This window comes from Hyalella azteca, unplaced genomic scaffold (genome assembly GCF_000764305.2).
Source record: "Hyalella azteca isolate HAZT.00-mixed unplaced genomic scaffold, Hazt_2.0.2 contig2726, whole genome shotgun sequence".
NCBI classification, from domain to species: Eukaryota; Metazoa; Arthropoda; class Malacostraca; order Amphipoda; family Hyalellidae; genus Hyalella; species Hyalella azteca.
In genome coordinates this window covers 134,647-158,938 of record NW_025932990.1, presented here as the reverse complement: position 1 = coordinate 158,938, position 24,292 = coordinate 134,647, and the positions used below count along the sequence as shown (strand labels likewise).

General features: G+C 37.4%; 3 protein-coding genes across 3 annotated transcripts; all 3 read left to right on the top strand.

Annotated features, from left to right (window-relative positions):
* The first annotated feature begins 4,555 nt into the window (after positions 1-4,555).
* LOC108681967 (U11/U12 small nuclear ribonucleoprotein 35 kDa protein-like) lies at positions 4,556-5,473 on the top strand. Its single transcript, XM_018171052.2, has one exon. The coding sequence runs from the start codon at positions 4,788-4,790 to the stop codon at positions 5,460-5,462; it is 675 nt and encodes a 224-aa protein (XP_018026541.1). The 5' UTR covers positions 4,556-4,787; the 3' UTR covers positions 5,463-5,473.
* Positions 5,474-5,572: 99 nt separating this feature from the next.
* LOC108681968 (guanine nucleotide exchange factor MSS4 homolog) lies at positions 5,573-9,044 on the top strand. Its single transcript, XM_018171053.2, has 2 exons — positions 5,573-5,917; positions 6,222-9,044. Exons 1-2 carry the CDS (start codon positions 5,738-5,740, stop codon positions 6,411-6,413), a joined length of 372 nt encoding a protein of 123 aa, XP_018026542.1. The 5' UTR covers positions 5,573-5,737; the 3' UTR covers positions 6,414-9,044.
* A 2,387-nt stretch (positions 9,045-11,431) lies between these two features.
* On the top strand, positions 11,432-19,092 carry LOC108681960. Its single transcript, XM_018171044.2, has 3 exons — positions 11,432-11,512; positions 15,210-17,216; positions 18,168-19,092. Exons 1-3 carry the CDS (start codon positions 11,510-11,512, stop codon positions 18,621-18,623), a joined length of 2,466 nt encoding a protein of 821 aa, XP_018026533.1. The 5' UTR covers positions 11,432-11,509; the 3' UTR covers positions 18,624-19,092.
* The last annotated feature ends 5,200 nt before the right edge of the window (positions 19,093-24,292 follow it).

Sequence of the window (24,292 nt, the reverse complement as noted above, 5' to 3'; positions counted from 1 at the left end):
ATTTAAGCCCATACCATCACTTCTTACAAATGCCGTAAGCCACAGGGTCCGCAGACCGCACCAGACTGCCGTAAATGGGAACGGCCCCGCACCGGACTGTCGCATCACCTTTCCCACTTCGCAGGCGTAAGCCCAGCCCTAACGTTCACCAGCATCTTCTACCTCCACACTTACCCCATTCTCTCCACCTCTCCGCGATACCGCGAAGGGGTTAGGTTAGGTTAGGTTATGTTTGGTTAAACTTCTTCCGCAAGCTGGGACCGAAAGGAGGGGGAGCAGGGGGTAAGTGTGGAGGTTTAGCCTCCAGAAGAACAGACAGACTGGAGAGGTGGCAGTGTGGCGCAGGGCGTTCTTTATCGAAAGTGGGGAAGGGGCTAGGCTGCATGGAATAGAAATATTTCGGGGTTTAGCGTGTGGGTTACGACCATTGTTTTGGCGGCTTGCAGGTCATTGGCTCGCTGGTTTACATCCATGAAGGAATATAGTCCCTGTGAGGCTGTGGCTTTCAGCAAGTAATCATGTTGGCTAATTTGCTCTGCAGCATGCTTGCGCACGGGGTGAAGTATGAAATTTATGCTGAAATTGGGCAATGCTGGGTTATTTCAGTCGTCCCGTTGAAACGCGCAGCACACCGATAACTCACCAAAGAAGACAAGGCCTTGCATTGCATTGCAATAACTCGCACTATCAATTCTTGTGAACGTCTTAATTACTTTTCTTTATTAAATCCCCAAGCTCGTTGAAAAAATATTCCTATTTTGTAACTTCATTTAACCTTATTAGCTAAAATTTAAAGCTGTTTTTTTTTCAGTGCAATTAAAAGATAACCAAATCCACACTGTCACTATTCTCGTGTTCCATGGTTGGCACTTTCTGCTGCCTGATAACATGACAGTGATGACACCGGCCTCTTCTTGTGCCTGTGGCAGCAACACATGATATCAGTTAAATCACTCGTGTTGTGTTCCCAGCCATTGCTAGTCGCGACTGTCGATCCTGATGCCTTCGCCCCCGAGAGAAAATTCACCAGGACCTGCTTTCAGACAGTCCAGAGCACTTATTTCAGAAGCAATAAAAAAAGAGATTCTGTCGTGTTTCAGGTTTTTAATTCAGGAAGTCAGTCTATTCTGAATCGAGACAATACTGTTAGTAATGTATGAGTACACTCTGCATGCTTCAAATGTTTTAAAATGAAATTTTATTCCAAGTGTCCCGAGAAGCCCCATTCGACGGGGCTACTCAGGACACTCTTTTTTTTGCTTCTGGCACCTTACAAATAGCATATGGAATGTTTTTGGAGAAGCAATGTGATAGCCTTTGCAAAGAGCTTTGAAATGAGCCTAAACTTGTTTATGAAATGTTTCATAGTAAGAAGTTATGAATGAAAACCGTTCAAAATCGTCCTGAGTTGCCCTGGTTAACGGCTTGACGCCTTGATGGTACAATGATTGTTCTGCAGGATATATTGGTGGGAACTGTAAAGTAATGCAAATTGCAGAAGTTGAGAATTTTATGAAATGACATGGTTGCAAAGTGCAAACTGCAATTTTCAATAAAACAAAAATTTATTACATTCAAGCCACTAGATTTCATACCTTCTGAAATTATATGATATTAGAGCCGTGACATTTCAGAAAAATTGGACTTATCCAGCCCTGGGTTGTGGGTTTAGAGGGTGCAAGCACCCAAGCAGCATTGCAAAGATATAAATTTTTAGCCAAAGCATTGCTAGCCATTTTTAAGATCTATCGCTGGGTAATGTTTTAATAAGAAAGTGTTGCAAGCAACTTAGATAGGCTATCCTTTACTCTCCAGTCTCCACGCACCACAACACTTGCACACATCACAACTGATTTCAGGACAAGTTTCATTGCATCCGCAGCATATCAGAAACTTTACTGTGTACGCTTGCGGTCTTTCAGATTTGCAGTGATTTCAAAGTAATCTTTAAAATGTTCTAATTTAAATTCAAATGTGTTGCCAAGATCTTCAGAAGGCATTAATTTTGCTGCTGATGCATTGCCAAATATCTATTGATATTCACCCACTTTCTGCAAATATCTATTGATATTCACCCACTTTGGGTCAAGCATGGTCCATGCTTGACGCTGAGCTTTCCACGCTGCATGGAAAACATCTGCCTTTAGGGCTGCGACTAGAGGTTTCTCGTCATTTCCGAAACCGCGAGAGCCGAGATTTCTGCCAGATGAATTACCTCCTATCCAATTGTTAACAAAAGTGCATGATAGAGCCGCAAGATTCCAAATGTATTGAAAATTTGTCATGTTAGAGCCGTGAGATTTCAGAAACAAATAGGAAAATTCCAATCCTGCTTTGGGTGCTGACTGCTGATCAATAGTAGTATAGTACTCAACAGGCATGGAATATATTTACTTGGTGAGCCACAACTGGAATTTTTAAGCCATGGTTTTATGGATTTGCTAGCCATGATTCCATTTCTTTGAGCTGTGAATTCCATATCTTTGCCATGAAAAGCCATTTATGAGCTGCAAACTTATTTACAAAGTCCTGTGCACGTGTTACCCCAAGGCCCAAATCTAAAATTTTATCCTAAAAACAGTCCAACAGCAACAATAATATTTGTCTTTACTTTATTGGCAACTGAGCATGTGATAGTGCTGTTGGATTGCTCTGATGTGACCGCAACTATGTGATCTATAACAAAATGTTTTGGGTTGACTTGTTATCATAACGTTCTGCAGGATTGGGGAAGTAGAAAATTTTTATGAAACAACATGTCTGCAAAGTTCAAACCATGATTTTTTCAATCAAACAAAAATACATGGCATTAGAGCCATGAGCCTTCATACCTACTGAAATTATATGATATTTGAGCTGCAATATTTCAGATAAAAGGAGGACTTTTCCCAACTCGGTAGTCGGTACTCAAGAGTGAGTCAAGTGTCAAACCTTGGGCTTTGGGGTCCTGGCATCCTGCATTTATCTGTTTGGATACTTCTTGGCAGCAACTTTTTACAGAAATATTTTACATGCAATAATAAGAGCAACAATAACCTATTTAACACAAACCAAAGGCCTGGCTTCTTGCAAATACCATCTTGGTTTGAGCTCTGATCTAAAGCTGAAAGTCCACCTGGTAAAATCTCCAAAAATCAGTGAAGCAATACTGAAACTTCCCAAGTAAATTTTGCTGAGTCTAGGTGTAATAAGCAGCCATAGTGTGGCTACTTCTCCACCTACAAGCAGACAACATTAAGATTGCTGTGGTGCAGGCATTCAGTTTGAGTTTAATTATAATGTTTTGTTGATGAAAATTGATTTTCATGCCATTCAATGTTCTCATTCTCATTCAATTTAAAATTCATATTAGACTTAATAAAATACTGTTATCGTGTCTATACTAGATACAATAAAATTGGCATGTTAAATGAGATTGTAGCACACCTTTGTGTCTCAGCATCTGTGCCTGTTCAGGCTGTACCAAATAACCAGTATTCAGAATTAGTCTGGAATAGTAATGTAATTTTTCAGAAATATTTCATGAAAATTTTAATTAACATTGCATATTTGAGTGAGTGGGAGACATGTTGTTTTTTGTTTGGATTGACTGTTTGCTTGTGTGAGTATGCCTAATTTGTGTATAAATCATTATTCATTAGATTTCTAAATGCCGGCCAGGCAGACTTATACTGATAACTCTCCAGCCTGTTCTAACATGTTCTAATATTTAGGTAGTTGAGCAATAATTTTTTACAATACCAGCATTAAGCTTTGATTATTTGGATAATAAAGTATGCAGGCATGATCAATGTGAATCATTAGCTATTGATTCAATTTGATGTAAGCCTGATTCAATTCATTTGCCTGTAATTGTTTATCCAATTCCATAATTTAATTATAGGCTGGTCTCTGGGGCCTGGGAGCTTCATAATAAAGCTCCTTTTGGAATGCAAGGACATTGAGGTAAAGCCTCTACCTCACAGACTTACACTTGAATTATGACCACCCTTCCAATTAATATAATAATGTAACTCACTGTAAGTTTCAATTTTGCTGTTTTACAAGAAATAAAAGCTTTTTTCAGAAAGCTTGGTCCATGGCCAGATGTTTTTGCTGCCTCAAAGTGCATTGGCTTCCTTAGTGTAAAATTGGCCAGAAGCCACCTGTGAATCAAATAAATGCCTGTGAATCTGGCCAATCCTACCCATTCCTATGACCTTTTCCAAATTTATCTGTGAAAAAATGAGAAAAATGGCATATTTTTACCTGCAATTTTAGAAAATTGCACATTAAACCTTAATTTTTATCATCAATTCTAGAAAACATCTGCCCAATATTCCATATTGAATTGGCTTCAAATGATTTTTCCATGCTGCAAAGTTCATAGCAAAGCCAGCTCTAAGCCAGTAAGGCTGCTTTGGAAAAGCTTGGGATAAGCATTGCATATGCATCATTGTACGCACTGCTTGGCAGTGTTCTTTTGGCTCTAAATATTGGGGATTGAAGATTTTTACCCAGCACCTACCACTTTTTCCTTCATTGCAATAAATTTGTTGCAAAATTAAACTTTGATGTAATGTACCTAGAATTTTGATATAGTTGAAACTCTTAATCCATCAATTTTTGTAGTCATTGTATTTATTTGCCTATAAATTTGATGTCTAAACTGAATGCTGCTTAGATAGATTTATTTGACACATTAATTCAATGTTACTGCAATTCATTTATTGTGTATTTGTAATTTCTCAGGTGAATCAAATACTTCTTGGCTTCCCAAAATTTAAACAGCAGGTTTTTCAATTTATATGATGGATAAGAAACCTACTTTTTCACAATCAATTGCAACTGATGAGTATGATCCTTTGAAAGCTGGTAGCATTGATTGCTCTGACACTCGACCCCATGACCGAGCTGTGTGTCGAGCTCTGGAAGCAAAGCATGTGCCTCCCAAACACATCAAGAGTAAACCTTCTTGCACAATATTTGTAGGCCGACTCCCTTTAACTATCTTGGAAGATGAAATTTTTGCTGCAATATCTAAAGTGGCATCTGTTAGAAGTGTTAAAGTTGTTAAAGACATCATAACTGGCTTGGGCAAAGGTTATGCGTTTGTGGAGCTGAAGCATTCTGGGGATGTTGAAAAAGTGCTGCACAATTGTAAGGGTCTGTCTTTTGATGGTAAAAAAGCGCTGCTTGACAGAGAGGTGGGAAGGTCACTGAAGGGATGGATCCCAAGGCGCTTAGGAGGGGGTTGGGGTGGCCGCAAAGAAGCTGGTCAGCTCAGATTTGGTTGTGTGGACAGACCCTGGCGGAAACCAATCATGCAGCAGAAAAATGAAGATTCCAAGAGCTTTGGTGGCCCTCCTACTCACAACTCTGGCCATAGAAACTTTTCATTTCATGAGCCTTATGCAAGGAAAAGCAATATGGAAAGTAGAAAGAAGGATCATGTAAACAGAAAGATGAACCAGGAGTGCTAGCTATTTTTAATGCTTCATCCTTAATTTTGAAAGATAATTGTCACTTTTACTGGAAACCATTTACTAAAATACAAAATACTATTACCACACAGTTTTTTTTCTTGCATAATTTTCATGTTCTCTCCTGTAACAGTGTAAGACTACCTCATGAAATTTTAGGCTGGATAAGTTGTATTGTAGGTCTAAATAACTTTATATAGAAACCATAATTTGTCCTGTTTAAAACTACAGACAGGAGCTTAATTCATTGCCTTGTTTAATTATCATCATCTGTGATGGCATCCTCTGATTATGAGACTGGACAGAAAGTTAGTGCAGATGGCAGAAATATTCCAGCCATCCTGTGCCTCTACTGTGACACAACGATCCTTAACCCCAACGCTGCCTCACACACAGCGCAGCAGCTCTGCCTTCCCACCCCCACACAGAAGAAGGATGATCCACAAACAGAAGAGGTGGGTGAGGATTTATTATTTTCTTCCGCAGAACTTGATATCATATATTTTGTTTTGTTTCTCACATTATAAGCTAGTTTATATTATGGTATAGACAATACCTGTAACTAAATATTAGCCAAAAGTTATTTACAATTTCTATAGTACATAATTGTATTTTTAAAATTGATGATTATTAATCATTATTTAGATGATTTCAATATTTTTTCTTTGATAACCTTTTACTTTGGTTATGTATTGAAGGTAAAGTACAAAATTTACCCTCAGTGTGCTGTTAATTTATGCTTTTTTGAACATGTTTCAGTTGAATGACTGGTGGATGGTGGAAGACATGTTCACATTTGAGAACATTGGCTTCTCAAATACAGTGGATGGCAAGAAATATTTGGTGTGCGCAAATTGTGATAAAGGACCTGTCGGCTACCACCACCTCTCCTCCAAGCAAAGCTTCGTGGCCCTCAAGAGAGTAAAGCACGTCATGGAGAGCGACCACTGATACCCTGCATGCCATTGCTCCTGTGTGGTCTTATAATGTCTTCAATTTTTTATATGTTTGTGATGGGAGAAATAGTGAATTTTGGTCCCAACAGTGATGTACTTTTTGTTTATGTGGGACATTCTGACTCAGTTCAGCCTGACAAAAGGGCATGTCTATGCCTGCTCTCCGCCATTGTTTTCGGTAAGAAAATGAGCGGCTATCTGGACTATATGACCTAATTATTTTTCTGAGTGTTGCTTTGTGATTATAAGGTCAAGACATTACATGAAAACTTGTCTTGATTTGTCTGGTATAAGTTATTTTTGCATACCAAAATTGAAGCACATGTTACATATCATTCCCAGGAGGTTATTAAATGATATTTTCATTTCAAATAATCCATGCACCTTCTTTCACAGTACTCTCACAATTGATTGTATTAAAGCATCGCAATGTTATTATTTTGTTTTCTTGTGTGTCACCAGTTCATAATTAGGAAATTTCTTAATGCGAGTCTTCTTATTATGTACTGTGGCAACAAATGAATGAATGGAATGTTAATGGAACCCTGAAGTTTTCTCTCAATTTTATGAAGATTGATATTAAACAATTGAGTCTTTGTTTCATAAATGATAAAATGCGCTAAAAACTAAAATTTTGCAATGAATGAACTGTATTTCTACTATCCTTGATCTCAGGTTATTCAGAATCATTCAATGACTGCCTCCATAGTGGCTACCGGTACTTGCTACAAAAGGTGACTTTTGGAAGGTTTCTTAATATCCTGATGTTTCTTATCCGATTTATTTGCATAATGCCCATGATTACCTGGGTAATTAAGTATGTGTACTTGTCTGTGCGTGATGAAATTCTTCCCGGACTTTATAATTTTTTATTCACTTTATTCTCTTATTTTCCTTTGTATGATATTGCATATACATTTTAATAAAGTCCTCAATATTTGCTCTGTGTTGTGAAAAATATTTTTTGGTAGTAGTAAGAAATAAGTAACTGCTATGGGAAATGAGGTTTGCAACTGACAACTTATTAACAAAAATAAGATTTTTGTGTAAATAATATTATATATAGATAGTTAGAGGACAATTTCCTGTGGGCGTTATTCAAGAAGGATGGACTTAAAGAGTGAATCAAATGCCAAAAATATTTGTAATTTTGTATATATTTATATTCTGCCATGTACTGCTAGTGTTGTCCACTCCTTCCATATGAAAATGGCTCTTATGAACTGCCATTTGATACTATTGTATTTATTACATAAGAATGTGGGCTGTAATGTGTGCGGTTTATTGAAGGTTTTCCCTCTCTTTTGTAGATTATTTTTTCAAACTATCAACACCTTCGTGTTTCATAATTTTATTGTTTCATAAGCAGGCTGATTTTATATCATATTAAATAATAAAGTGCTGAAAATGCTTGATATCATTATGATCGGTCTTCTAGAGTTTACCTATTCATTAGATCAGTAAAGGTTAATAGGCAACATTTAAGTGATGCAGTTGTGTTCTCCAGCTTTGTGAGGCAGTTTTATTCTCCAATATATAATAACGCTTTTCTTTATTTAAAAATTCGTCCTGTATTGCTGTGAGGATATGAATTCCAGAAGGATTTCTTGATGACCGCCCCACCATTGTACTCGTGTACTTCTGAACTCCGCACTGGAGCTGCTCAACTCACCCCTCCTTCATTCGTTTATTTTTTTCATACAATATTATATTTTTTATATAATTTTTTTTATTCAAAAGGTCTTTCCTGTGTTTTATATTCACACATTTCTGGTACTCAAAAATTTATGACAATCGATACTTTTTCGACATTATTGGGGTTGAAAATATCATATTTTATTTTCGTGACTTCCTCTTGCAGTAAATTTTGTGTCCAATGCCCTAATATTTCAGTCATTTTGACTGTGAGATAAATTTTATTTTCCGACCTTTTAAAGAGAATTTGATTTACCGATATACTTGCCTGTGCATCTCCTATTTTACCTTTCATCAATGTTATCCCAACGCGACTTTTGATTTAGGCTAAAATATGTAACACAAAACAATTTTTCACTCAAACATGCGTTTTTTCTGTGGCATTCGTTGCCTGATGACAGTGATTGCAATGCTCGTATGTTTTCTTCAACTCGAAATCGAGGTTGTATCTATACTCCTGTGTGCTTGTGATTGATTTACTTGCAATTTAATAATAGATTTATAATATTTAATGAATTGAAAGTTGAAAGCTGATTGCATGTAGGTATTTAAAGTAAATCATGGGCACCACGACTGAGGATGACGTTTTCATTAAGTAATTTGCAAAAAGATTTATTTAGAATGTAGTATGAGTTTCAATTTATTTAATTTGAATGTTGCTTTGGCTACTAAGGTTTGGCAAAGACTTGTCTCACAAATGACGTGAAGATCATAACTTATTGCACGTCCCTACTTAGCGATAATATGATACATAAAAATGGTGGACCTCTGATTCGATACGTATTATGGAACTATTTTATGATTTTTATGGATTTGGCGCAATTTGGCTTTTAATTTATAATTGTCTATGCCGTTGATTTTGTTCAGTTGAAGGTGAGCATTGATTCGTGAACCTTGTATGCATTTTACTTTTAATAAAGAACGATTTAAACGGCCTTGTTTCTGTATCGCTGGGCCCAGGTTTTGCAAGATTTTGTAACCGTTGACGACGTTATTATTTAGTTTTACAATTATTATTTTTTTTTTCAACCAGACGCTTTTAATTTGGTGTTAGTCTTTGGCGCTGACTTCTTCCATTCCCAGAACGAACAGTTTTCCATAGCAAAGAGTATGTGGAAAGAGGGAGTTGAAAATACTGTTGAAAATGAAATCGACAAATTTGAGATGAATTGCGAGCACGGGAGAGAGAGATAACAAATTAAAACAAACGGAGGGAAACGATTGACAATAGTGGATTTTTCAAGTTTAAAATTTTTAAGTACGGCGTCGTAATTCCCGCAAATATTTATATCTTGAATCGAAGATAAAAATATTAAAGATCTTTACATCCAATAAGATATCCTAAAGGTATAAGGAGTTTTTTTCCGACGGAAAAACCTACCCGCAAAATTATGCAGAGTTTGTCGCAGATTCAACAATCGTCGTTATTCACCGACCTTAGAATTCGATATTACTCATCACCCACATGAATTTAATTTGCCTGCGCCATTTGAGAGAGTTTTTAGTTTTAATTTATATCTCAAGATATTTTTTAGCTTCGAATCCACAGTGCGATGTTTAGAACTCTGACCTGATGGATCGAGAGGTATTGAAAAAATAACTGTTAGTCGCTGTCAAGGGACGCAAATTCGTTGTAATTAAACGATGTATCACTTGCTCCTCATTAGTGACTTAGAAGGTTGACCTTGAACTTAATATGGATGTGCTGCAAACGAGTGCCGTAGCAGAATGTAACGTAGTTTCAGAGCAGGGCAGCGCTACTTTGAAATGTAGCGCCGCTACCGCTATCGCTACATGCTCTAAATGTAGCGGGCGCTACCGCTACACCTACTAGATTGTAGCGAGCGCTACCACTACCGCTACAGTAAAATGTAGCGCCACTACATTAGCCGCTACAATGGCCAAAATTATTGGAAATCTCTAAATATTTATTGTTCTGCTATTGGTATTTACTCATAAACATTTAATGATAATAAAACATTTTCAAAACATATCAATGCGACTTTATTGCAATTAACCTAACCGAACTAGTACGGGTTAGATACAGTAAATAAAAGTTACAGTTATTTTTATGTTTTACCTTCCCTACATGGATGTCTACTTTAATCTACCAATCTCAAAAATTATCCACATATACTAATAAAAAAATCAGTCTTTTATTTGTATATATATATGGATTATTTTTGAGATTAGTAGGTTAAAGTAGACATCCATGTAGGGAAGGTGAAACATAAAAATAACTGTGTAAAATAACTGTAAGCAAACTGAAACATGAAAAATATCGGTAAGTGGTAACTGGTAACAACTTAACAAGTAACAACTAACATGTTGACACTAGTAACAGGCTGAGGTTGACAACATTACACCGAAATCTTTCGCACAGTTTTATTCTGTAATTTATATTATGTATGTATCATGCTGGTTTATAAATAATTAATACTATTAAGTAAAATCTAAAGGCTTTAACTATAAATGTAGCGGTAGCGCTGTAGCGGCAAAACCTCATATCGCTACTTAAATATGTAGCGGGCGCTACCGCTGCCGCTACATTGCCTTAAATGTAGCGCCGTTACCGCTAACGCTACTGAAAATGTAGCGGCCGCTACATGTAGCGCGCTACTACCCACCACTGTGTAGTTTGTGAATTGAGCCCTTTTGTGTACGTGTAGTTGGCAGTAGTAAAACACGTAGCTTGCGAGTTGGCGCTTTTGTGTACGTGTAGTTATTAGTAGTAAAACACGTATTTTGCAAGTTAGGCGCTTATGTGTAGGTGTAGTTAGTAGCAGTAAAACACGTAGTTTGCAAGTTAGGCGCTTATGTGTAGGTGTAGTTAGTAGCAGTAAAACACGTAGTTTGCGAGTTGGCGCTTTTGTGTACGTGTAGTTAGTAGTAGTAAAACACGTAGTTTGTGAGGTTTGGACTTTTTTTGGTGCTTTGGTGCAGCAATAAAGCGAATGTCTTCCAAAAAAACGCTATATATAACAACTGGAAACACTAGATACGAGGATTGTTGCAAGAGGCTAGCCTAGAATTCGCAAATTTTTGTGATGCCGTTTGCCGTAAGATGTCATAACAAAATCCCTGCGAGTTGGTCGCCGCTGTCGGGCTCCCTCGTTGCGATCATTCGTTCTTTGAGGTTTCCCACAAAGCTGAGTTTTGAAATTAGTAATTGTCTATAATAGTGAATGACTAAATAGTGGATAAATGACCACTTTAGAAATCCTACATCAGCTGCGCAAGGCGGTAAGCAAATGATGCTTGGCATCGTTCGGTTGCACAGTTGAACTCGCAGACGCAGAGTCGCAGTGCGCTGGCAACTGCGGTGTAGGTTGTGTGTGTGTTGCGCGCGTTGCTGCCAGGAGAGTCCGGTCATAACTTTTCCTACAACCGGAAAAAATGGTCAGTCATACATTTCCAAGTTGCATAAAAGATTAGTATTATTATAGCAAATGCATAGCGGTTATATAAAGAATACGGAGGCGATAAATCGTGGTTTCTTGAGGTCGACGTACGCTGTGGCTGCGGAAGCACGTCTATGTAGCATATTGTCAGCGCCCGCCTCTGCTGACTCTTGCGTTCAGTCCAGACCCTAGCAGATATCTGTTGGACCTGATCGTCCGGGCAAACCTCAAACTTACTAAGAACATATTTGTAATTTTGCGAACATACCTGGAGTTATGGAAACTTATCTGTAGTTATGAGAACATATCAGGAGTTATGGAAACGTAGGTATCTGTAGTAGAACATATCTGGAGTTATAGAAACGTAGGTATCTGTAGTAGAACATATCTGGAGTTATGGAAACATGTACGGTATGTAGGTATGCGCACATATCTGTAGTTAACAAAATCATATTGGGTTTTACTCTCCTGGCAAATGACGTTGCAACCACTTAGATTACAAATTGAATATGTGTAATCAACGTTATTCCAAGCGTCGGATGCGTCTGCAGTTTACTTATTTGATTTACGGGTTTACTAGAATCAGGTGCAAAGTTTTTCAGTCATTGACGGTATGTGGCCCGGGAATGAAATACAGTGTTATTCTAATGAAATACAGTGTTATTCTAAAATCTAAATGATGGACTCAATTTGGTAAATTCGTATTTATTCAAGTATAAATTGATAATAAATAATTAGTACAGCAATGAACAGAGAAAAATGCAAAGCTTTTGTGATATTTATAAATGTTCGATATGTTCGTCCCTCTTGTCCCTTTAAGAAGTGACAATCGGTCACTTCCTGAGTGCTGAGTTGGACGCTTAGGAAATGAAGATCTGGCTCTATACTTCTGCATGGCGACCGAGATCACCTCACCCCGTGTGACTATTTCTTATGGGGTTACGTCAAGGAAGCTGGTTATGTCCCGCCTCTAATAGCAACTCTGCTTACGTCCCATAAATAGAGATATGCTTTTCGGAACTAACCAGCAACTCTGTTTACGTCCCGCCTCTACCAGCAACTCCGGTTGATCTGAAGAACCGTCAGTGCTCGGTGCTCACAGTAACATAAGTTATGCTTTCTCGTGTGTAGGACGAGTTTGGCTACCGTTTAAGCCCAGTCCACACGCTCAAACTTATCGTCAGTCGTGCTCATGCCAAATTTTGACCGACAAGACGGAAGACTGACGAGCGTCCACACTATTCAAACTTTCCTTCAGTTTAGTGCGCTCTCGGCAATGTAGGAGCTAGTGTTGCTGGCTGCAGTGTCAGCAGTGATCGCAGTTTGTGCCACCAAAATAAGGTAACGCGATGCAAATGTACGCGGTCGTCCTGAAAATGGTTTTAAAAAATGCCACGATGAGGGTTGATCCCTATAGCTACCAGCATCCCTACCAGCACCAGGCCGCATTGGCGACTTTATTTTGACACATTCTTTACGATAAAGGGTTTATTTTCTTCGTTACAAAGTCTTTGTTTGCTGTTGGATCAACTTCTTTGCACTTAGCAATCAATGCCGCATAGGCCAGTGCTCGCTTGTTCTTGTCACTGTTGCTTTTTTATTAAATTTGCCACAAATAAGGGCAACTACGATATAACTCCATTAACTCACCAAGAGAAATATTGCAACCAGTGTCGGATATCATGAGATATGAAAAACTTGAGCTAACATCAATATAGACTGAGATAGAGTAGAAGTTTGACCAATTAGTCTGTTGCCCGTCCACACGCTCAAACTTATCGTCAGTCTTGCATGGACCCGATGGTCTCGCCCGTCCGTCTTTTCCAGGTTTGTCAAACCTCAAACTCCGCCCACACGTCATGCAAGACGTCAAACTTTGACGTCTTGTCGGTCAATCCTGGCATGACATGCAAGACTGACGATAAGTTTGAGCTTGTGGACGGGGCTTTATATGTTTGCCGTGCAACGCAAGAGGGACATTGAACATCTATAAATACTTAGCAGAAATTTTTAATCTTTCTATTTTAATTGATGTATAAATTATCCATTTGGAATTTATGCCTAAATAGATACGAATCTGTTGAATTGGGTCCATCATTTAGAATAATCCTGTATTTCTGGACCAGATCCATGTATACCGGCTAAACGCCATTTCTTTCATATCATTCCACCCTGCTGAGGCTACGGTATATTTATTCCAGAATTGACTCGTGTCTTTCAGTCTTTGGTAAAATTCTACTATCCTTGTGGCTTTTACGCTTACTGCATTGTAATAAGATACTGATTGGTTGCAGAGTTGCAGTAATAAGGATGGCCATTGCTATTGTTTCAAATACTAGCTGGAATGGTGGAAACGATCTAAATATAGTTCGATCTATTCCGATTATTTTTGCTCAGCGTATTATGATTTGAAATAAAGAGCAATCGTTATGTAATTAATGTTAATGATCATATGTATAAACAATAACAAATTATTGATGTGTTATTATTGTGTGTGATACTGTCCAAATAGTGACACACTTTCATACCCACAGCGTGATTAGAGCGGACGTAGCACTGATACGTCATTTTTGCCGAACCAATCTGGGTCAGGGTGACTCACACATAGGTAAAAGTACATCGCCATTTGGACAAAGTCGTCCATTTCTCGAGTGTAACTTCAACGCTCATCAAGTAATAATCTCAAGCTACTGTCACAACAATTCTTGAGCTAATCGATAGTTGTATTTATGGCCCTAACTAAATAATTGAAAGCAAAGAATGGCAGGCTAAGACTGAAGGTCAGCTGGAGATTTTGATGTTGAGCTGTCAACCCTCTGGGAAAATATTTGTGTAGAATCTACGCCGCTCTGCTCGAGGTGAACATTTCGATTTCGTGATCTAAGACTGACTTTTAACTTTTAATAGCGATCTCCGGATTTCTTCTTTAAAGATAACACGGGATATTTCCCGTATACTAGGTATCCCGTATTCCCCCATGGGTATAATAGGCAATAATTCTTATGAGTAAACCAATGCTGGATCCTCTCCAGAGACCAAGCGACATTTCCCTTCGGGGAGACTAGGGTTATTCCTTCCATAAAAACTAAGAGCTATATCAAATGGATTTAACTAGAGTATGTTTAAAAATATTTCCCCTGCTGATACCAGGGGATTCTTCCTCTGGAGAGGACCGGATATTTTATATAGATATACCTGGGTATAATTTCTCTGGAAATGCCAGGGTATATTTTCTTTGTTTCTAGTCTAAGAGTTGAGTGAATGGAAAAGTGTGCGCATAGAAATGCTTATCGTAAAGTTGTAGTACATGAACAATACTCTAAAACTATAAAATTTCAAGTTTTATAATATCTGTAGATAGGGTATGCAAATTCCAGATGAAGCTTGCTAAACGAAGGATTTCTGAAATTTGTTTATATTATTTATTATTCACTATTTTAAAATCGAGGAACCGTATTTTTATGCACTTAGTATCAAGTCCATAATATGGAAATTAACATTCATGACCTTCTCCTTTACGAGCTTGCTATGATACAAAAAACAATATTAATATCAAACTGACCATATTATTTATAATATTAAACAATAACGAGATAAACAATGCAATATTCCGATCTCACTCTTTCAAGTTTTCTCATACTAATTTGCTCCTTAATTTTTCGTACTGGATTTTGATTTCAAAATTTTGATTTCAGAGTTCCAAGGGCGCCCCGGAGCACCGCTGCGATGTATGTCTCCGTCAGTTCGACAGGCCGTCTCGTCTGCAAGCCCATTACAAAATCCACACAGGAGACCGCCCTTTCCTATGCCAGTTCTGCGGCAAAGGTTTTGCTTCTAAAGGAAACTGCAACACCCACATGCGTGTTCATACTCGGGAGCAACCTTACCATTGCCCTCACTGCGCTAAAAAGTTCTCGCAGCACGGCCAACTGGTCATTCATGTTCGGAAGCATACTGGAGAGCGTCCGTATGTTTGTGGCCAGTGCAATAAAGGTTTCACGTGTGCAAAAGTGCTCAAGATTCATTCTAGGACTCACACTGGAGAAAAACCTTTCCAATGCCAATACTGTCAGAAAGGTTTTGCGGCCTACGCAAACTTGGTGGTTCATAGGAGAATCCACACGAAAGAGCGACCATATTCGTGCCGTCTTTGCACGAGGCCCTTCGAACACTCTGGAAACTTGGCCCGACATTTGCGAGGTCATCAAGTGGAAAATGGCGTCCGTTGTATTCCTTGTGGAGAGGTCTTCAAAGAAGAGAGTGACCTTGTAAAACATACCATCGAAGAGCATCCAACTGAGGTAGAGAAACCTGACGAATGGGATGAAAGCAATGTCGAAACAATCGGCTCTCTCTGCGATGATTCAATCAGCATTGTGCCTGATCCTGATCCACAGCCTATGGCCTCTTGCCAAACCATGGAGAGCTTCAGCATGAGTATTGAAGTGTCTGAGAACGAGAGTCCTTCATTTGAATTGTCAACTATCGATGTGGGTGCCATAGGAATATCTTCAGCGAATTTAAACGAAACAGGATCAACACTAGCCGGTACTGGAGGCAGCAGTAACTCAAATGCCGCTTCTTATAACATTGACATCTCTCGGATAAGCGCTGGTACTTCGAATGGAGCTGAAAGTTACGCTGACTCTACCGGATTACCCTCTGTTGAAGGTCAGAATTCCAGCATGGAAAACTCTGTTAGTTCTAGGAGTTCACCTAACCTAAGTTCAGATGTTGATCAAGTGACTCTCAGAATTGACTCACAGCTATCAAGTAATTCAGAAAATTTTGGGCATGCTTCTTTTCAGACAACTAATTATAGTCCTTTAGATCTGAGTGCATCTCTAGACCTAGATTCAAGTCCTCTAAATCTCTCAGGAACATCCTCTCGCAGTGAAGTAGTTAATTCCTCTGTAACTAAAGCTTCTAGCGATTCATCAAATGCGAAGAGCTTAAAGAGAACTAAAAAAAAGAATATTAAGCCCCAAAATCCTCCAAAATTGCCTAAGAAGAACGCGCCTCCTGATCTAATTCCCCTGACGAAGCATGGGGGGGAAAGGTTTACCCCAAAATCTCCTCCAGCTGAAGTCGTAATCGTTGATGACAGCGACGTAATCGAAACCTTTTCTGAAAAGACTTTAGAGTTGTCATGTAAGAGTAAGAAAATTGCCGATGGCTCTTCTGATAGTCTGCTTAAATGCGTTAAAAAGTGGACCTCGAAGCAAGAGTTGGACGTCAAAACTGACGTCTCTTGGCCTACGTCATCATCTTCACCGATGGGAGACTTGTTGACCCATTCATCGAGATTGAAGCCACAAGCATCAGATTTTCATCGAGTTCAAGTTCCGGTAGAGGATTACAGACGAAAAATCAGACATATTCCTCAAAGAGATATTCAGAGCAGCTTATTTTCGACTCGTAGACCTCATGAATTGAATCCAGAAGTAATCCCTCCTGATTCTGAACCTAATTCATTACCACGAATCTTTGGACCTGAGTCTCTTGGAGACGAGCAGCGCCTGCAACTTCCTTTATCCGTGGATCACTTGAGGGAGAAAATAAAGAATTCGGTGCTCTCTATGGTGCAGAACGGGCAGCAGACAAATGAAGATTTCAAGCGGAAGGCTGAGTCTGCCATGTTATTTTTGATTGGCAAAGAAACAATGCGACAGCTTGGATTTCCAACCAAGAACATCGAACAGGTACGGGAAAAAATGCCTACGGCTTTCTTCATCTTGTGATGGCCGAGGGGTTAAGATCATCGAGCTTGGAGCAGCGACTTGGGGTTTCAAAACCCGTTTGAAATCGAAATCGGTTTCGAAATTCCAATTCCGGTTGAAATCGACAAAGTGGCTGCGTGGTTCTGACTTGGCCACGGGCCACCTTTAATTAATGAAAGCTGACACCACTAGATTATTGTTATCTACATTATTATCAAGATACACCTACTTTTGCTGAAAGTTTTTATTCTTTATACTAAGTAACTATTGAAAAGGTTTAAAACGATTTCGGAGCTGGCAAAACCATTTATATTTTATTTGATTTACCGTCAAGATAACGCTCCGAAAATATCTCCAGTTGATTATGTCTAACATTATCGCAAACACCAATTCAGTGAGACCTCCTTAGCGAGGTGTTAAGGACCCAGCATACAGAGACTAAAACTATAGTACTCCGAAAATAAATTAATTTAATTATATATAGTTGGGAACTTTGGCGATTCCATCAAAAATTGCCTGGCATTCACAAATTTTACATTGAATTTTGTGTCTTTCAGCTCAAGCCCTTGAATATATTTGAAATATTATGTTGTTAGTTTGTGTGAATTTTTTTTGCTGTTATAACAGTGGATCAAATTCACATCGGTGGAGATAGGGACTCGTATTTGTCTTAGAATAGAATAGAATAGAAGTGTCGGCACTGAAGAAATAGGCCCATGGCCTGTTGCCGATTCTTGCACTTTTCGTGACTCGATTCACAAGGGATCCGGCCTTTGGAACCCGATCTTTCCAGAACTGACGATTGATTGAGATAGCTGCTCTAAATACATTTTCAGATGAATTCAACATCGAGATCATGGCAGTGTAATGATAACCTTCATTTTATGAAACAATTCCTTTATATCCAAACCCTATAGTTTTATTTATCTACAGGTGCTTATTGCTATCTTGGATGGTGCTGGGATGAGGCCCTGTGCTGACGTCAGAGTGGACGAGTTCATGAGGCTGAAGCACAACCTACGCCTGCTGCTGCAGTATACATTCCCCGATGAGGCGGACTGGCAACGCTTCAGTTGGAGCCACCAATCCATTGAATCCATCATCGAAAACATCGCATCTTGGCACAGTGAGACACGACGTCCACACTCAACGCAGGCAACCTGCGGACTGACCAGGAGGGTTGAACTTGAAACTCATGATGGTGGCACCCGCAGAGACATGGCGGCGACCACTAACAACCACTTTGGACAAACACTTTCGCTAAGAAACTTGGATGGTGATGAAAACACAGTATCCGTTACAAGGCCTCAGCAAGTCCCCACTGCCCGATCTAACGCAGGTTGCCCCCGGCAGGCGTGGAAGTTGCCTTCGCTTTTTAACTTCCAGTGAAATTTGATTGGTTTTTCGCCGATGATGAATCCCGTTTTTGTTGTTCGATTGTGCGCTAATGAGGATTTTTATTGAGGATTTTATTGTTATTTGATGGTGCGCCTATGATGTAACACGTTATTGTCATGTTATTCGATTGTTCGTGGATGATGTGATACATTATTGTCTTGTTATTCTATTGTTCGCGGATAATGTGATACATTAATATCTTGTTATTCGATTGTTCGTGGATGATGTGATGCGTAATGATCTTTCCATTGTTTACGATGATCTTATAAACTTTATTGAAATTAGATTTCCTTATTCAATCGGGTTCAAGTTTTCCGATTGAATATCGATCTCATCGTTACATTAGGGCATTAAAATGCTCTCATGAAACGTTTCTCAAGGATTAATAAGCTTATATTTGCATGATGAGGTTAGAATTTATTGTTATGTTTTATTAAGTTCATGTTATTATTCATGCAATTAAGGCAATTAATTAAATTATTCATGCAAGGCGAGTCTGAAGCTGAATAAAATATATTACACTACAATATTTGTTGAATAAATGGTACAATTAGATTAAGAAATTGTTGAGTTAAGCTGCTAAACGACCAGTAAAAGATAGTATCACTATCAGCGCAGCATCAGAAATGTGACTAGCAGTGCAGCCTGCGTGCCAGTAGTGGCACTGCATGGCACCACCGCCTGCTGGTATTGGCGCTGCTATTGGCTTAGACAACCGAAGGCTGCTAACCCATTCCGGCCTCCTACAAATTTAAGAGTATTTATACTTATTAATATATGATCCGCTCGAGTATATTACCATTTACCTACTACAGCTGCTGACACCACCGACAGAAATTATTTGGTTTTGTAAATATCAAGCATGACGTTTTAGTCTACCCACATTGTACTGTACGAAAAAAAGAAATAAGTAAATGAATAAGGACAAGAACTATAATGCCGGAAATGATTAGAATCGTAGAACAAGCAATAAAGCTGACAGCATTACATTATCCTAAAGTAAATTGATGCTGCCTCTAGCGTTAATAGTTTTGACAGTAAAAAGCTCATATTCAATATGCTTTATTGTTGCTCTGCCATTGAAATTTAACCCTGTTTAAATAATGAAAAATGAAATAATTCTATTTGCGCCGATTCTAAAGATCAGAAATTTCAAGCGATTTTATAGAAAAAATTAATTTTTTATAAAAAATTTTTATAGAAAAATTGTATAGAAAAATTTGATTGATATGAATTGCGAGTATGTTGGGATTTAGCTAGAATTTCGTAAATAAAGTTGTGACAGTTTATTCGGAACTTTGCGTAGCTTATCTACTTTTCCGAAAATCAGATTAAATTTAAAAAATAAAAGAGAAAAAATATAGGAGTAGAAAGTTACTTCAACAAAATAGTAAAATGAGGAATTATATAATTTGAAAAGGTTTGTTCCTACTTTATTAATTGGAATAAGATTACCGTCAATAATGCATCAGTCCCGTGTGATTTTTTTACTTGTGATTTTACACTCCATTGACGCCATTAATATAAACAATGGACATTTGTGGCTTGTGGCTTGTGGCCACATGGCTTGTGGCTTGTGGCCACATGGCTTGTGGCTTGTGGCCACATGGCTTGTGGCTTGTGGCCGTGGCTTGTGGCCTCTAAAATAATTCCAAACCGATCCAAGATTTATTCTAGAATAGTTTTCAAACTAGTGCAATAAGATTTATGACTTCTATTGGAGAGTGTCAGAGCAGATACTCAATTTATCGTTACGATCACTCGCATCGATTACGGTACGTGTCAAGCTCGTTAATGTTGTCGTGCACTGTTAAGTTGACCAACCGTGCTTGATTTTTATTGTTCACAATTTATAAATTTAAATTCAAAACCCGAAATAAGGTAAATTTTATTGCTCATCATGGCATGCCGCATGCCAACGCAGCTCATGATTATCACGCATGGAGAGTTCCTCAACTTTTCAAGATTATTGTAGTTAACCCTGTGAACAAAAGTTTTCTGAGATCATAAAATTTTTTTGTATTTGAGTATATACTGTTTTATTTATAAAAAAACTAGATTTTGCATCTCGGGTACCGTAATGATCATTGATGACGAGAGTAGGGTACGGTGTAAATTAACCCTCTACAGCCTGAAATACGAAGTCATGAAGATATAATTTTTATTTCATTCTTTTCGTGTCATTTGCGATGCAATAGAATCATGTAGACCAAGTATCAAATTTCATTGCAAGTATCAAATTTCATTGCATCATTAAAAAATATAAAAAATATATGACATATCCCTTTGAGGGAACATTCGTCATGCAAAAGTCAATAATATACCGTATGTACGTGTTACTCATAAGGAACGTCAGGCAGAAAGCTGAAATATTATATGGCATATTTTGTTATTATTAGGATTGTTATAAAGTTAGGACAAATAAACAATAAGGTTACAAAAAAAGTACGGTAGTCACCGACTAGAAATTTTTCTCTGTAGAAGATGTTCTCTGTTGCGGAGAACCGTCGTCAAGTTTCTGCAGTCAATGGCTTTCGTATAATTTAAATCAAAAGTCATGTTCCCGGAGAGTGACCTAGCTACGGCGGTAGAGGCAATAATAGCAATTGAACAAATGAAAATGTAACTTGAATTCAGAGATTTTAATTGGATGTTATTGTCAGCTTATTGGACTATGACCAATGCCGGATAGAAATGACCTTTATTTATCTTTCAAAAACTAACACTGATTAAATTTTTTTACTTTTCAATTGATGCTCTTTTATTTGTTTATTTGACGATATTTCTTGACATTAAACCAGGTGCAGATATAGTCCTCTTTTAGCCTCAATAAATATTTATTTACAAAAATACGTAGCGCTGTAGATGGTGCTCCTTAATTAGCACTTGTGAACCTCGAATTAATTAATTTTTGATGGATCAATAATAGGAAAATGTAAGTAGCTCGCATTTCTTTTTGCTTAGGCAACAAAATTATATCATTAAAAAAATATGTTTCGTTTCTAGAAACCTACTTTATTTTTAAAAACTTATTTCCGTTTTAAAAAGTTAAAGCACACGAAGAAAGCAAGTTTGTCCGCCGGAGAATACGAGTTCATCGGTTGAGTTTCTAAGAAATTCATCGCTTGAAATTGAGGTGCAGTGAATGAACGATTCACGTTCATGTGGATTAACGAGCGAGGCATACTGAGTAAAAATAACCTTGGCAAAGATGCATTAATGGTTTCACGGCTCAAGATGATCGCTTGGAAGAAGTTTGCGTTGCAGCTGAGATTTCTCAAGTGGTATGGTTGATTGACTACGGCTTATGCAATCGCATTAATCGACGATATTGCGATTTAACGGTTCAACATCGGTAATACGTTCGATTATTTACATGAAACTCAATTTTATGGCATGCGTTAATTTGAATTACGGAATCATGGTAATTTTGGTGGTAAAATCACGGCTTCAGGACTGCGTTTGATTGTTAGCCTTAAACTCAATGTACTCACAAGAGTTAATTGGAATTACGAAAACGTGTAAAAACGTTTCATTTATGAGATTTAAGGAAAGCCATTGATGAGTTGCCATACATGTCAGCTGCGACACAAGAGTGATTTTTGACACATTTGTTTGATATGTAAGGGTTATGGTCAAACGACGAAAGAGTTCTGATGTACTCAACTTCATTTGAGTTCTAATAAAGTCATGTTAATTTCTAAAATTAGCGTTCCAATTTCTAAAGTTTAGGTAAAATTATTCATTTTAACAAATGAATTAGTTGTCCTGATTTTTTTCATTTTTATAGCGACTTATAATGTCTACCAGTCCACGTAAGCTACAGGTTTATATAAAACGGTGGTAACCGAAGTTTTTAAACTAATTAATATAGCAATTTCGCTAAATTATCGATATATGATGGCAATGGAAAACTTAAAGTTTATTAATCCATACATATATAACGATGTAGAGAAGCAACATGTTTATTGTTGCGTGTTTAGTGTGATAAGAAAAGAAGAGCCTTTAGACATTCGTTTAAATACATGAAATGTCCGACTTAACAATGAAGTCTGAAGACACACGTTTAGATTTATTAATGAAAATAAAATCACACTGCACATTTAATGAATCATGTAATGAAGCTTTTAAATTTAAAAATGATAATGATAATATACAGTTTATTTATTAACCGATTTGAACCGTCTTTGCAGCGTGTCTATGTTCATATCATAGCACAATGTAGGACGCTCGATATCAACAGTGATATCAAATGGATTGCTCTGAACAATACTTATTAATCTTTTGTTGACTTGCGTTTCTGCATTTCCAACTAATCTCAAATCCAAGTTGAGATCAGAGGAACAGAGATTAATTACCCCAAGTTACGGGGTAACTCTTGAGAGGTAACTGTTGAAGGCTTTACTAAATTACCGAGACGCGGTGTGAGGTGCCGTACGAGTTATTGACATGTCACTTCAGGTTCAATTAGTGACAAAGTTTTGATTGTATTGATTGGATGGCTTGCAGAAGCCGCTGATTGGATGGTTGTCGAGATGCTGATGACTGAAAGACGTGATAAGCTGACTGAATAAAATATTGATGAATAAAATATGAATGGTTAAAATATTGATGAATAAAATATTGGGGAATAAAATATTGATGAATAAAATATGAATGGTTAAAATATTGGGGAATAAAATATGAATTAATAAAATATTGATGAATAAAATGTTGATGAATAAAATATTGACGAATAAAACATTTACGAATAAAATATGAATGGATAAAATATTGAAGAAAATAATATTGGGGAATAAAATATGAATGAATAAAATAGTGATGAATAAGATATTGATGAATTAAATATTGAAGAAAAAAATATTGATGAACAAAATATTGAAAAATAAAATAATGATGAATAAAATATTGATGAAAAAATATTTACGAATAAAATATCAATGAATAAAATATTGATGAATATGCATACCACGGCGTCTGTCAAGCTGCGCGTCTCGGAGTCCCACGGCTCCTCTGTTGCAGCGTCCGCTTTTTATACTTCAGTTGTTGTGTCGGACTCATGCGCGCTGTGGTAGCATTATTATATATTATATTGACTATTGTTTGTATATGCTGCTACGTGCAGACGATGATAACGAATCAAATATTATATTTATTATTGTTTGTATATGCTGCTACGTGCGTATGATGATAACGAACCAAATATTATATATATTATTGTTTGCATATGCTGCTACGTGCGTGTGATGATAACGAACCAAATATTATATTTATTATTGTTTGCATATGCTGCTGCGTGCGGACGATGATAACGAACCAAATATTATATACATATTATTGTTTGTATATACTGCTACGTGCGTGTGATGATAACGAACCAAATATTATATACATATTATTGTTCGTATATGCTGCAATATGCGGGTGTTTATAACGTGATGATAACGTAATACGTATTTCTTCAACTAAGCTTTATACGTATTGTTACTAGTGAACATCGCAAGCATTTTTGTTAGTAAGTATCTTTGTATGAATGAACAATTGAAAGTGTTTCATAAGTAACTTTCGCACATATTTCTGTCAGTAAATATCTCGAGTATTTTTGTAAGCAACTGTCATAGGTATTTCTGGAAGTATTTTAAGCAATTTTGTAAAAAACT